This window comes from Carex rostrata, chromosome 2, assembly GCF_964058835.1.
Source record: "Carex rostrata chromosome 2, lpCarRost1.2, whole genome shotgun sequence".
Classification (NCBI taxonomy): Eukaryota; Viridiplantae; Streptophyta; class Magnoliopsida; order Poales; family Cyperaceae; genus Carex; species Carex rostrata.
In genome coordinates this window covers 1,290,499-1,306,458 of record NC_135919.1, presented here as the reverse complement: position 1 = coordinate 1,306,458, position 15,960 = coordinate 1,290,499, and the positions used below count along the sequence as shown (strand labels likewise).

Below are 15,960 nucleotides of genomic sequence, written 5' to 3'. Positions count from 1 at the left end.
AGGAACCTAAATTAAGGTTTTAGCTTCCATTTTGTTAGCACAATTAACTTGATTCTTGCATTTAATTCATTTGAATTTAATTGTAAAAATTTCGTAACGTAACATTTCTCCCCCCTTAGAATAAAGTTCAGTCCTCTGAACTAAATTGCGTACCTGAGTCGTTGAATAGTTCCGGATACTTCTCACGTATGCTTTCCTCATGTTCCCACGTCGCTTCCTTAGTCGAATGGCGTCCCCATTTGACCAGAACAAGTTTGATCGCCTTGCTCCGAAGTTGCTGTTCTTTTCGGTCCAATATCTGCATTGGCTCTTCTTGATAGGACAAGTCATCTTGGACATGCAAGTCGGAGTGATCAATGCAATGAGATGGATCTCGTACGTACCGGCGTAATTGTGACACATGAAACACCGGATGAACCCGGTCCAATGCTGGTGGCAATGCAAGCTCATATGCCACCGGTCCCATTCGTCTCATAATCTGAAACGGTCCGATATATCTAAGACTCAACTTGCCTGATACGCCAAATCGGTGTACACCCCTGACAGGTGAAACTCGAAGCCACACGTGATCCCCTTCTTGAAATTCCAACGGTCTTCGATGCACATCCGCATATTTCTTTTGTCGCTCTTGGGCCGACTTAAGCCGACTCAAAACGACTTTCGTCTTTTCGGCAATCTCTTCTAACATTTGAGGCCCGGTAGGTGAGTACGTACCTGCGGGTCCCCACCACAGCGGTGTGCGACACTGCTGTCCTGTAAGTGCTTCTTGTGGTGACATTCCGATACTCGAATGGCAGCTATTGTTGTACGCGAACTCTACCAAGTACAAATGGTTGATCCAGGATTCTCGGAAACTTAAAGCACAGGATCGAAGCATGTCTTCCAATGTCTGTATCGTTCGCTCAGATTGACCATCGGTTTGCGGATGATGGGCTGTACTGAATCTCAATTTCGTGCCCATGGCTTCTTGAAAGCTTTCCCAAAAGTGAGAGGTAAATCGGGTGTCTCGATCAGAGACGATGTTTCGCGAACATCCGTGGTATTTAAACTGGTATTGCAAGAACAGATCAGCCAACTCTCTTCCGGATGTCTCGATCCGAAGTGGAATGAAGTGTGCAATCTTCGTCAGCCTATCCACTATCACCCATATGGCATCGTATCTTCCGACGATTCTCGGAAATCCAGTCACGAAGTCCATAGTGATCGACTCGAATTTCCGTGTGGGTATCTCAAGAGGTCTTAGTAATCCTGCCCTCTTTCGTCTGTCTGCTTTGACTTGTTGACAGATCTGACACTTCTCAACATAATTTTGCACGTTTCTTTTCATCTTTGGCCACCAGAAATGTCGCTTTAGATCTTGGTACATCTTGACTTCACCAGGGTGAATGGTATACCCCGAGTCATGTGCTTCTGACAGAATTAGATTCTTCAGACCGGAGTCATTCGGAACGCATATGCGGTCATGGAACCGCAGAATACCATCTTCGTGGAGTTGGAATGGTGAGTCTGCATTTGACTCGAAATGTTGTCGAAACTGCTGGCACTTTGGGTCCTCTTGTTGTCGAAACGCATATGGGAGAGAGAGAGAGAGCAGGAATTATGCAAATAAGCCCTTGGAATCACCCAGTGCGGATCACTCACCCGCACTGGATCTGAGTGCGGACGCACTCGGCAGTTTGTAGGTCCTTCCAGCACTTTCCAGTGCAAAAATCGGTGTCGGTGCGGGTCCTCCACCCGCAGTGCGGGTCACTTCACCCGCACTCAGCACTTAGTCAGTTTTCAGCATGAATTTTAACACAGAAATCACCCGCAGTGCGGGTGGCTTCACCCGCAGTCAGAACTTAGTAGATTTTTGGAATGAATTTTAACACAGAAATCACCCGCAGTGCGGGTGGCTTCACCCGCACCCAGAACTTAGTAGATTTTTGGCAGAATTTCAGAAAAAGTCCGAGCGTAATGCGGACGCACTGACCCGCAGTGCGGGTGGCCTCACCCGCACTCAGTACTTAGCCAATTTCAGTTCAACACAGAAAATCATGAGTGCGGGTGGCCTCACCCGCACTCACAGAAATTTCAAAGGCAATTTAAGGAAAACAGAAGTCAGTGCGGGTCAGTCACCCGCAGTCACCTACCAGTACGGACGCAGTGAGCCTGTAAAGTCTCAAATTCTCGAAATTTCGACGCGGTTTCAATTCACACTTCACTTACTTAATTAGAGGAACCTAAATTAAGGTTTTAACTTCCATTTTGTTAGCACAATTAACTTGATTCTTGCATTTAATTCATTTGAATTTAATTGTAAAAATTTCGTAACGTAACATTATAACATAGGTTTGATATTGATTGAACGGTTAGAAAATTAGACGAATTCGAAACCTTTTTATTTACATATTTAAAATTAATTGTCTCGTATGGATTCTACATTGCTAATAAAAGGTTTTTTACGGGGGTATTTTTTTAAAGATGGAGATCAAATCTTCAAATTCTACACTTTCTGGTATTATATCAGGATATTTTTTTCATCCAAATTTTTTACAATTTTATTATTCTGACTCTTTAAATTAAGAAAGAATGTTATATTATATAAATTTTACTTTTCCTAATATTAAACGCCCTTTTGAAAAAGAAAAAAGAAAAAGAAAAATCCGTTATGAAAGAAATTCTCATCCAATGGTAGTGGAGCGTGCGCAATGGGCAAAGGAGAGAATAAACAGAGAGCATGTTTATCAGATGTCAATGTCTGAATTGTCAATTGCATTTATGATTTATATATCGTTGCATGGGAAAATGTGAGGGAACACAACATATCCAATTGCTACTTTCTTACAAGCATTTTGTCACATGACATGACCTTCTTTTTTCTTTTTTTTCTTTTTCTTTTCTCAATTAAGTGTTGGATGTAAATAATTGATGGTCAAACATAGTCATGTCTTTGTCTCTTGTCCCAATCTGCTCATGCTTTACAAAACAAGGAGCTTTTAGTTCGTTCAATTTTAAGGAAAGGAGCAGTGAAAATGATTCGGTTTGTTTTTTTTTTTTTTTCGGGGAATTTCACATATACCTCTCAAAAAATTCAAAATTACGAATTTTCCATCTAAAATTCATAATATCATATTTACCTCTTTAAAATTTAAAAACTCACAAATTTACTCAAATTATTTTCTTTTTTTTCTTTAAACACATTAAATTTATAAAGTACCTATTTTATTCTTATTAAGAAAATAAAAATATGTAGAATGTTTATAAATGTTCATTCTTCTAATAGTAAGTTGTGAGGACAAATGATTCATTTTCTTAATACCGTTATGTATGCATCACCAGGTATAGAAATCAACCATTTGTCCTAAAAAATTGACTAATTAGAAGATTAAATATTTTTCTTACACATAACTCTAAAAAAAGAAAGAACATTTTTCTTACACATAGCTCTAAAAAAAGGAAAACTTTTTTTTCTTACACACACTACATGTTTTTATTTTATTAATAAAGGATATACATGCTCTAAAAAAAGGAGAACTTTGTAAATTTAAAATGAGTTTTAATAAAAAAAAAATCTTTGGTAAACTTTTTAGTTTTTGAAAGTTCGAGGGGTAAATATGTCATTAATAATTTCATATTAAAAAATACATAATTTCAAAAAAAAAAAAAATAGGGTATACATGAAATTGCCCTATTGTTATTCTAATTAGTATTTTTTATATAAAACAATTTTATTGTTCGGTTTGTTAAATTTGTTTCGGTATATAATTTATGGTAAATGATTTTTTATTTATTTACGGTTCGACTTTGACAATTAAAATTATAAAACTGAATTATACTTGATAGTCACTGTCAGAGGTTTAAGAAAAAAGAAAATAAAAAAAACTGAATGAATTGAAATGGTAGTCATTACCGTGTCAGTATGATAATGATGTACGCATTAATAGTCAAATTATTGCATATATTGTCATTATATTTGAATGGTTTGTGGTGTCATTGTTGAATTTCATATTAAGATACCTTTTGTTTCTAAGAGAAAAAACTGTTTTAGCCACTAAATTATTGCATATTGTTTACTTGAGTCCTCAAACTTTTTTTTTATTCAATAAAGCCCCTGAACTCTTGTATGCGTCAAGTTATTAAAAACAGTAAAACACCTCCTCTATTATAGAATTGAATGATACTTGGATTTAAACGGAAATTCAGACATGATTTTATGACCTAATTAAATTTAGGGATGACTCTAAAAAAAATATCACATTAAATTATTTGCCGAGTTATGTGCAAAATTATTAAGATCATGTTTCTTATGAACAGGCATGTCAGCAGATATAAATTTTTGTTGTTTCATTTTCTTTCCAAAATTACACATTTATCATATTCATACTTAAAATTTCAAAAATATCATTTTAGTCCTAATTATCACATGTTTACTATCTTGCTCCAAAATTTTAATAGTATCCTTTTGATGCTAAGTTTTTTATTTGTAACAAATTTGTTCTACCATCCTATTTAAATTAAGATATACACAAATAACATTTTAAGTTAATTTATAAGGGAAATTGTCACGAACACTAATGCTATGCATATTTGATGTCATGAACAATTATATTTGTTATTGCATTATTTATATTGTTTGAATATTGGTGATTACATCTACACTAATTAATAGCTCCAATACTAATAATGACGATAAATGATGAAATTATTATTTTTTTAATTGATGTTAAATGTAAAACAAATTTGTTACAAATTAAAAAAGAATATAATGTTTCTTTTTAAAAGATGAGATAACAATACATACATAGAACGCAATAAGTGGCGTGCACTAGAGCAAAAAGTGCATCATTTTTATGCACAGCACCTGAATGAAAAGTTTGAAAATAAAGGTGACAGCTATGGACAGCACCTTAAAAATTTTACCTTTGGGTTTGATTTGTGCTTGTCTGTTGTTTCTATGGTCATATTTTATGTCTGCGTCAATCCCCTATCCATGTTATATAATTTTGATGAAGATAACTAGATAAGATAAGAACAACCTGTCCCAGAACAGTGTTATTTGGGGAACATCACTCACACTGATCGCAGTAAAACAAAAGGTGCATCATATTCATATCAGATAAAAGTTATATGGAGAACAAAAGGTGCATCATATTCATATCACAGTAAAACAAAAGGTGCATCTTAATGGTGCAGAATTTTTTAGATCAAGTGATTTTCTATCTAGCTAAAAAATAGTAAAAAAAATTTCAAAAAATGTAAAATTTGGTCTCCAAACACATATTAATATGGAGAACAAGATGAACGGTTCGGATCGACCGTTAGGATTTTGAAAACTCGAATATTGAGCCGTAGCATGGTAGCCCTCTGTGCTATCCATAGCACCCAAGCCTTACTCTATATATATATATAGAGAGAGAGAGAGAGAGAGAGAGATGGGCTATGGTGCATTGCAATGCATGGAGGGGTTGGTGCATTGGACCATAAATCTAAAATTCAAAACCCAAATGGCCGATCCAAACCGTTCATCTTGTTTTCCATATTAATATGTGCTTGGAGACCAAATTTTACATTTTTCTGAATTTTTTTACTATTTATTAAGTATTTTACAAAATTGTTGATCCAACGGTGGCTTAACAAAACAGTAAAATCAGCAGCCACCGTTGGATCAACAATTTTATAAAATACTTAATAAATAGTAAAAAAATTCAGAAAAATGTAAAATTTGGTCTCCAAGCACATATTAATATGGAGAACAAGATGAATGGTTTGGATCGGCCATTTGGATTTTGAATTTTAGATTTATGGTCCAATGCATCAACCCCTCCATGCATTGCAATGCACCATAGCCCATCTCTCTCTCTCTCTATATATATAAATATAAATATCACATTTAATTTACAAATAAAACTATGTTATGATGCTTTCATTTCACCTTAATTTGGCTTTGATTTGTGCTTGTTGGTACACTCAATAAAATATTTTATATTTGCCTATTTTCTCACTAAAATACTCAAATTTCTTATATCATCATTTTAATTTTAAATAATTGTTGTTGTACCCATAAAAGATTGTAAATATTTAATTTTTCCATCAAAATTTGAAAATTGCTTATTTCTCCACTAAAATTAAACCACCTTTCTCATTTCTCTTTCCTTAATCTAACTTTATAATTTTATTTAAATTTATTTTTTATTTTAAAATGAAAGTACTATACTTTATGAGTGAGTCTATGGTACTATGCATATCACGGGTTGTTACCGTGCTATGGCTCTATATTCGAGTTTTCAAATCATAACGGTCGATCCGAACCGTTCATCTTGTTATCCATATTAATATGTGTTTGGAGACCAAATTTTACATTTTTTGAAATTTTTTTACTATTTTTTTAGATATTTAGAAAATCACTTGATCTGAAAATTCTGGACCATCCAAAAACAGTGATTTTCAATAAATCTAAAAAAATAGTAAAAATATTTCAAAAAATATAAAATTTGGTCTCCAAATACATATTAATATGGAGAACAAGATGAACGGTTCGGATCGACCGTTAGGATTTGAAAACTCGAATATAGAGCCGTAACACGGTGCGAAATCGTAATATGCATAGTACCATAGACTCACTCATACTTTATCCTTCTCTTCAAAGTTCAGATCAACACATTTTTACTGTCCAACAACGAAAACAATTGATTGATTAGAATTCCAAAGAATATTGATTGTAGTTCGACAGTAAAAATGTGTTCATTTAAAGAGAAAGATAAATTCATTCTTTCATCTTAAAATACAAGATGAATAATAAGCTCAAATAGAAGTTTAAAATTAGATTAAAGAAAGGAGAAATGAGAAAGATTGTTTGTTTTTAGTGGGGAAATAAGCAATTTTTAAGTTTTCATCGTGAAACTGAATATTTAGAAAAATTTTATGGGTAATGACAACAATTGCTCCTAAAATGCAAATAGGTGATTCAAATCGTTTAATATTACTTGTATATTAAAATTTAATTAGAGATCAAATTTTATATATTCCTAATTTTTACTATTTTTGAAAAGAAAAATGTTCAGTAGTTTCTGAATTCTGGACGGGTCTTACTATATCATATGTATTATTAAAATTAATTAATTATTTTTAATTCCAATTTATTGTGACTTCTAAACCTTGATAAATTATTATCCAATTACAAATTTATTACTATGCAGGATAATCCAGAAATAGCGTTCAGATTGAAAGTTTAATTTGGGACCAAATGTTGCCCTTTTCTGCATTAACGATGATAAAATTAAGAGGATAATTCAAATTAAATATTTTTATTTTTCGTCCCTCTATTATTATTTTTATTTCTAAAATTTTAATAATATAAAATTTAAAACTAAAATAACAAGATAAAATCGTTAAATATAATTATATCAATTTTTATGTACATGTAAACATTTATGACATTTTAGCTTTTTTTTTATTGATATCAAAAACTTACAAAAATATACTGATGTGGATAATTTCTTAACATTGATTATTTATTTTATTTATTTGCATAAAATAAAACAAATATTTTATATGTATACTTGTATAGAGAAAATAATATAAATCACACCTAATATTTCTATTTTAACATATGAGTTTTAGAGAAATTGTTATTATATAATTAAAAATTAGAGATACGACCGAGACAAAAATAAAAACAAGAAAAAAGATGGAATCAAAATGGCGCACAAATTGTCAAACTTAAGATTAATCAATCAGGATAGATAGAAGTGGCTTCCATTGCTATATATCTTTAATCAGGAAAAGGAATGTAATTAAAGTCAATGGTAAAACAAAAAAAATAGCCATTAGATAGAAGTGGCTTTCATTGCTATGTATCTTTAATTAACCATGCACAGATAGCTTCTATCAGGCTTTCAAAATATATACACACACATATATATAGAGATGGACTACGGTGAGTTGCGAAGTAAAGTGATTATTTTACTTCCCACTTATATTTTGCAATTTTAAAGTTCAAAACGTCGATCCGAACCGCTCAACGTGATCTCGATATTGAAATATGCTTGGAGACCAAATTTTATATTTTTTGGAATTTTGTTACTATTTATTAAGCCACTTTGAAAATCGCTGATCCGGTGGTCCAGAATTTTTTACTGTTTTACTGTTCATCCGGATTTTCAGATTTTCAAAGTGGCTTAATAAATAGTAAAAAAAATTCCAAAAAATGTAAAATTTGGTCTCCAAGCACATTTCAATATGGAGATCATGTTGAGCGGTTTGGATCAACGTTTTGAACTTTGAAAATGAACATATTGCGTGAAGTAGAAACGCGTTTTACTTCGCAACTCACCGTAGCCCATCTCTCTCTCTCTCTCTCTCTCTCTATATATACACACACACACACCATGTTTGAGTAATTAGTAAACAAATACTCTTTAGATGAAACAAAAGAAAACCTAAAATTTTAGCAACAAAAACTTGAGCACCGAATAAATGGAAAAGGTTTAAGCTCTGTGTTTTGTATCTATATTTAAAGGCCGTATGTAACCAACATGAATATTTCTTTTTCTTTAAATTATTCTTTGCAGAGGGTGATAGATGGCATCAAAAACAGGTTTAAACTTTTACGAAAACATTAATCATTTTGAAGGGGTTATTTGAATGATAGCAAATTAGTTGCAGTTTTGTTTCTCTCTTCTATTTTATGGTTCTACAATATGGAAACATAGATGATTTTTTTTCGGACCAATCGTAAATGCACTGAGATCATTAAAATTAGTATCAAATTATTTAAAATTTATGTTTTTTTTAATTGTATTGATAAAAAAATACAAAGTAGCTTTTACATAAGATTAGACAGACGAGTGTCTGTGAAAACATACAACTAAATAAAATTGAAAACGCACAGCGGTATGCGTATCCTGTGAATACAATTTGATCATCCTTGCTTGATTGGAGTGATAGGAGCTTAGTGATGTTTTTCTTCTGTACGCATATCACAGCTGAGAAGGCACTGAATCCAAACCAGACTGAGAGTTGAATTGACCGGACCATAACAATCACCCATCAGCCGAACAAGCATTGAATCAAACCATATTTAGAAACTAAATCAACTAGTTCAGGACAGTCACATCTAAGCATAAAAAAAAAAAAAAAAAGAGGCAAAAAAAAGAAGCAGAAAACATCATACTAAAAACGGAAGGTCCTTAAAATTTATGTTAGATAAAACAGACAATGCAGATTCCTCATTTGACACGGTGGGGTACTCTGCTGAATTTGAATCCAAGATACAAAATTCGTGTTTAAGTAAGTTTACTGTTTAGATTCTTTCGGGCCGCAATAATTTCTTTCGGGCCAGATTTGTTTCCTGAAATTTTACTATTTGGGCCAACAGAATCTTTTGGGCCCAAATACAAATAATTTCTTTCGAGCTTAACAGACGGAGACAAATTAGTTTAATTACAATTTTAGTTTTGGTTCTTAGTCAGCTATGTTAATTCAGGATACTCTTAATTATTTGCAATATATCCCTCTAAACCGATCAAACCCTTAAACAGCCATTTAGTGGTTTCTTCAACTCATAATTCTTTTTTATTTATTTTGAAAAATAAAAAATAATAACTACATGTATTTTGAAATGCATAATCAATTTTTTTAACTCGGATATCATTTTAGGGGGTTTTTCAACTGAAATTTTCTGGGCTTTTAAGGCCCATAATAAAAAGAAATGTTCAGATAGTAAAAAAAACAGCTCAAAAGAAGCTAATCTTTGATGAGAATCATACATAAAAACATTTCCAAATAGCTGTTGTTGAGTACAGCTAATTAAAAACAATACACTGTACAATGAAAAAAGGAAAAACCAAAGGCTCAAATATTCATTAATTGCCTCTACAAGGCGTAAACTTAAACTTAATTTCCTCTATTAGAGGTTTAATTCAAATTCAAATCTCACTGGTGTTTGCTTAGAAAAGTAGGTGTTCGCATTTTGCGAGAACTCATGCTAGCAGTTTTCAAAAGCCTCCGAAATTCATCGAGACTTATTTTCCCATCCTTGTCTATGTCAGCTTCTTCTAGTAGCGGGTCAATTGATCCTTTCAACCCAGTATGCTAAAAATAATAAATAAATAAATGTTTTGCCTAGTTAAAATTCTACCAAAATATAGGTATTGAAATAGTAGTAGTATGAAAAAAGAATAGGTTTTCTCATAATTTTTTTGAGAAGAATAAAATTTGTGATACCATTCTCAGTTCTTCAGGTGTGATATATCCATCTCGATCAACATCAAATTTGTAAAAAGCAGCTTCAGAGAGAGTTATCCATTTTTCGGTGTCATGTTCGACCAGTTGGTGCACATGCATTGTGGCTGCTACAAACTCATCAAAATCGACCAACCCATCTGTATTGCTATCGATCTAAAACTCAAAAAATAGAAAAAATAAATCAGTAATTAATTAGAAACTACAGTAGAACAGACAGTTCAAACAATAGCAAACTTACTGCTGCAATTATCTCAGCAACACGGGGACCCTTAGTTTTCCAAGGAAGATCCTTCGATAAAGCCTAGATTCAACAAAATTTGACTTAGTACCAACAGATTAATTTGTCTGGCATTTCAGAAGGATTCTACCGGAAGTAATTCTAGAATTCAGAATAAGTGTTCTTACTTCCTTCATCTCTTCGAGACTAATTTTGCCATTTTTATCGACATCAATGGCATTGAACTGGTCACGGAGGTCGGCAAGTTCCTCTTCATTTAATGTGCTTGCCAAAGCCTGCCATGAGCAATTGAAGTTAACAGACATTTTATTATAGCAGCACTACTACAAATATCATAAAGGTACTGGTACAATCGCTAACAGTTAAAAGTGTCTTCATATAATAACTATATTTAATGGAATACCCTCAAAGCAAACTGCTTGAAGCGGCTGTATTTGACAAACTGTCGCATGTTTGACAACACCGAAATATCCAACGGTATGTCTGATGCATTGCCCCCTTCTCGCACCCATGCATGTGCTATTGAAAATGAAAACCAAAAACTTCATAAAAACATAAATAAACAAATACAATTCAAGGACAAAGAATAGTCAGGATTTGAGTTTAATCATACAAAGAGCTTGAGCTGCTGTGAGCCTTGTACGTGGATCCTTGACAAGTAGCTTATGTATAAAATCCTTTGCACTTTCACTTATACTAGGCCATGGCTTTCGCTTGAAGTCAGGAGTGTTCTTCAAAACCTATATCAAAGATTGTTGTGTTTACAGAAAAATAAGGAAAACAAAAACTCGCATCATGACAGATACTATAGATCAATTTCACATTTTTTTACTACAGAAAAATAGTTGATATGAACCGTTTAACATGCCCTCCATACGAAAATGTACTTGTAGATAAATTTCGCATTTTTTTACAATTTTTTTACTATTTCTTTTTAGATAGGTAGAAAATCACTTGATTTAAAAATTCTATACCATTGATTTTCTACCTATCTAAAAAAAAATGTAAAATTTAGAATCCAAGTAGATTTTCTTACGGAGATCATGTTGAATGGCTTAGATCAAGCATCTGAACTTTGAGAACGAAGATATTGATCCATAGTACGTACCATAGCCTCGCCCACAGGACAATTAGAAATATCAAATGTACCTCTTTGAAAATTCCATCCTCAGTTTTGTCCCAGAAGGGTCTTCGGCCACATAATAAAATATAGCTTATGACACCTATACTCCATACATCAGATTCCGGTCCCGACCGACGCTTAAGCACTTCTGGCGCCACATAATATGCACTTCCAACTATGTCATGGAACTTCCTTCCTGTACCAAGTCAAACTTCACCTCAACTTTTTTATGCCTTTATCAGATTCTTGTTATTCTTTTTTTTTGTCTCCATAGTTGTGCTGCTTATTTACTGGTAACCATCTTACTTTACTGATAATCAAAACAAAATAACCATCTTGCTTCACTGATACTCAGATTTGTGCAAAAGTAAAATGCTAACCTGGTTTTATAAAATCTGATAAGCCGAAATCAGTAGCCTTGAGAGGTGACTCCTCCTTAGTTGATTTGAAAAGAAAATTCTGAAAATAACGTAAGATATTATTCAATCATAACTGATCATGAAGGCCGTGAACTAGCAAGAGTAAAAGAATAAAAACAACAATTTTTAAATATAAAAAAATCCAACCTCGGGTTTCATATCCCTATGAACTAGACCATTTAAATGGCACTCAGCAGCAACTTTAAGCATTTGTCTTACTATTACTGCTGCATCTTTCTCTGAATAGCGGCTATCCTTTCTAAAGAAAGTTTTCAAAAAAAAAAAAAAAATTAACACATACGAAGCATGGTAAATGTTCATTATATGGACTATCTTGTAAACAGAGTCAAGAAAAGGTTAAAAAAAAAGAGGAAAAATTATTATGATTACCTAATTGAAAACTGAAAATCTTGCAAAAATGTGACAATTTTTTTGCTTTTCTCAATTAACCATTCTAATGGTACCCAACGATTCCCTATTTCTGATTTGGGTCTCACAAAGTTCCAATTTCAAACAGTGAAGAATGAACTTTAAAGCAAAGAAAAGCAAAAAAGCAACATATATCTCGTATTTCACAAGTGCATATTGTACCTGGCTAATATGCGGTCAAGAAGTTCACCTCCCTCGCATAATCTGAAAATAGAAATGAAATTTCAAAAGGCTATTTTAAAAAGATCAAGAAAAAACACAGTTATTGAGTATTATGCAAAGCCAGCCAATATACAAAGTGTACTGGTATGAACTGAAATTGTGAGTCTCTCTTACTCCATGACAATATAGACATAGCTGTCATCTTCAAATGCATTGTAAAAATGCACAACATTTTCATGCCCCTTTAATGCTTTTAATATTTTCACCTCTCTCTTCACATCCTCCACAGCAACTGGTAGTATCATCTGTACAATAAAATTTGGTAAACAAAATTGGTCTTCTTAATTTAGAATAACACTCTAATTGCAAATTTCCATTTTTGATTTTTCAAAAGTTTTTCCAGAGTTAATTCCAATTCTGATTTTATCTCACTAAAGTCTCATTCTTTCTTTCTTTTTTCCAACAAAACCAATAACTAGATCTAACGAATCTGGAAATACAGTTCTCACTTAACTTAATTACTATTTTCAATAATGTTCACTGTTTACTGGTCAAATAGTTCCAACTTGGAAAGAAAAAATTGCAAAATTTACCTTATTTTTATCAATTCTCTTCACTGCGACTTTATCTCCATTGCTTTTATCCGTGGCTACAAAAGTGTACCCGAACTGTCCATGACCAAGCAGCTTCCCAATACCATATCGGGTTCCGAAATCCTTATCATACCCGAAATCCGTTCTCTTGCCACATGAAACCGCCGCAACAACAACATTTTTCTTTCTCTGATCGCCATTGGCGTTATTTTGATGATCGGGTTTGTCTTCTTTCTTGGCCTCAGTGTCAACAACCTCTGAGGTATAGCAATTCCCCATGGTGTCGCCTCAAGAGAAATGAGGATTGTAATTGTAACACCATCAATCAATGGAGTTCACACTTCCTTCGAAAGAGAGAGAGAGAGAAATAGTCAAAGAGAAGACCTGGGAAGTTGTTAATTGCCATTTTCTAATACACTGAGGTTTCAATGTAGCAGTCTAACAGCTAAATAATAGGTATTAGTTAATTTTATTTCTACTGCACATGTACACTTTACGCTAATTTACGAAAAACTTGGTGCTCTAAATTTAGGTTTGCCTAACAGTTTCCACATCATATTTAGTATAGCGCATAGTGTGGGGATAACTTTTTCATAAGAGAGGGGTACGTGGCGAGGAAGAAGGAAGGAAATAGCGCAGTAGCGGTTGATCTAGGTGGCTTAGGCATATTCTCTCCATCCATTTAGAAGAAATGGATCATTCCAGTTCTATACTCTGTCATTAACTCCTGCGAGGCAGCGAGAGCCAGCTTTTGACCAGTGATTTGTAGCTGGAGAGGAATTGTGTCATTGCTTGTCAAAAGGAGAAGACCGCGTCCGCGTGTGAGACTGTCAGTTGTCACTTGTCACTTGTCAAGCACAGTTGGGTTAATTTTAAATAAAGATATCGAGAACATTTCAGCTTACTCGTTTCTTCTTCCATCAAACCACTCAATATTTTGTTTTAAAAAATAATCCACAATACTAGTCTATTAGATTTTTTTTTGTTCATTTGATTACAACCATTATCAGATTATATATATATTAATCACCATGGTACCGAATACCAAAGAAAACTTTTCAAATTTAAAAAGTTTGATGGTTTTATTTGTAATTTTTGCTCAACTTAAATTTGGGTACGTTTGGATAAGTGGCGGAACCAAGGGGGTTCCCCCATAAAATTAGAATGTTGTTTATATATATAGTCTAAGTGCACATTTTCATATGATTTTTTACAGATGTATATCGATTGGCACCCCTCCCTAAATTCAAATCCTGGGTTGTTCTTTCGTCTTTCGGTGGCTCCCCCCCCCCCCCCCCCCCCCCCCCCCCCACCAAATCCCGGTTCCGCTCCTGGTTTGGATGGGAACTAGAATAGTTAGAATAGTGGATGAGAATGGAGAAGAAATAGTGATTTTTAAATTAGTGTGAAATTGGTGCTATTCGGATTAGTAAAAATGTTGTTTAGATTGTACATTTGGAATAGTGAATAGCTGTGACCGATAAAGAATAATGTTAATAATATGCTGAATAAGAAGAAAGATAAGCAAGTGGGGTCTCAAACGAATTGTCACGACGTAGAGATAACAAATGTGATATCAATTCTATTATTTTGGAACTGTGTTGGCGGAAATACGAGAAAAAATATTTTCCCTCTCTCTTCACATTTTCCGAAAGTAGTTATTTCTAACATTTACAAGGAATAGAAAATAGCAGCTATTCTAGCTATTCCGAATCACAAAAATGTTGTTTGGATGTACATTGTTATCTCAAATAGCCTCTATTCTATAATAGCTTCTTCTTGATACATCCAAACATACCACAGTACTCTGTGTATTTAATTTGAGGAATTTCATGTGTACCCATCAAAAATTTTAAAATTACGTATTTCCTCCTTTAAACTTTAAAATTATGTATTTCTCCCTCTAAATTTCAAATACTCACAAAGAGAGTAATTTTATTGTATTTTATATTAAAACTTATTTTAAATTTATAAAATACTAATTTTATTATTTATTAAAAGCATAAAACATCCATCATACTCAATTTTGAATCTGAAGGGGTTCCTCTATCGTTTGATCCGCTCGCGTCACATTAAGATTTGTTCGCGTTGCTTCAAGATTTGTGCTGATATAGTGCGCACGAATCTTAAAGTAGTTTGAACAGTAGAGAAACCTTTTAGATTCAAATATGAGTTTGATGGGTGTTGTATGCTTTTAATAAAGAATAAAATGGATATTGTATAAATTTAAAATGAGTTATAATATAAAAAAATGTATAAATTTATGAGTTTTTGAAGTTTAGAGGGTGATATGTAATTTTAAAATTTAGAGGAGAAAATGCATAATTTTAAAGTTTTTGAGGGGTATACATGAAATTCCCCCAGTTTAGAAAGGTCTTCGAAAGGAAAGTATAGTTGTCACTTGTCTCTGACTCTGTTGTTTGCTTCGTGGATGTACAATACAATACAGATTTGTTATTAATATAGCTGTGGAATCAATCGTGTAGTGACGACTGAAGAGAGAGTAGCAGTGTAGCACAACCCAATTCCATGATGGAAATCAGAAAGTGACACGTATGCCTGCACGGAAAATGAAATAACAAACCAACACATTTTAGAAAATATTAGTGGGTCTTCAACTTCGAATTAGTGTTTGGTAAATGCCCTCGGGGGCTCAACCCGGACCGGTCCGCCCGTGCTCGTGCCCGGATCGGACCGTGCCTATGCCACGGGTATACGGGCACGGGTATTAAATGGGCCGGATTCGGTTTTTAAAAAAAAACCCGTGTA

General features: G+C 33.3%; 2 protein-coding genes across 3 annotated transcripts in view; one reads left to right on the top strand and one right to left on the bottom strand.

The window, feature by feature from the left end:
• HIP1 (HSP70-interacting protein 1) overlaps positions 1–15,960 on the top strand; it is a 77,619-nt gene that overhangs the window by 27,188 nt on the left and 34,471 nt on the right. The gene's annotated exons all lie outside the window — the stretch shown is intronic.
• Positions 9,714–13,623, bottom strand: LOC144568008 (calcium-dependent protein kinase 18-like). Its single transcript, XM_078318225.1, has 12 exons — positions 13,192–13,623; positions 12,773–12,903; positions 12,599–12,640; positions 12,155–12,266; positions 11,969–12,047; positions 11,615–11,784; positions 11,079–11,205; positions 10,869–10,984; positions 10,633–10,740; positions 10,466–10,528; positions 10,207–10,380; positions 9,714–10,074 (listed from the first exon to the last, which is right to left on the bottom strand). Exons 1-12 carry the CDS (start codon positions 13,468–13,470, stop codon positions 9,916–9,918), a joined length of 1,560 nt encoding a protein of 519 aa, XP_078174351.1. The 5' UTR covers positions 13,471–13,623; the 3' UTR covers positions 9,714–9,915.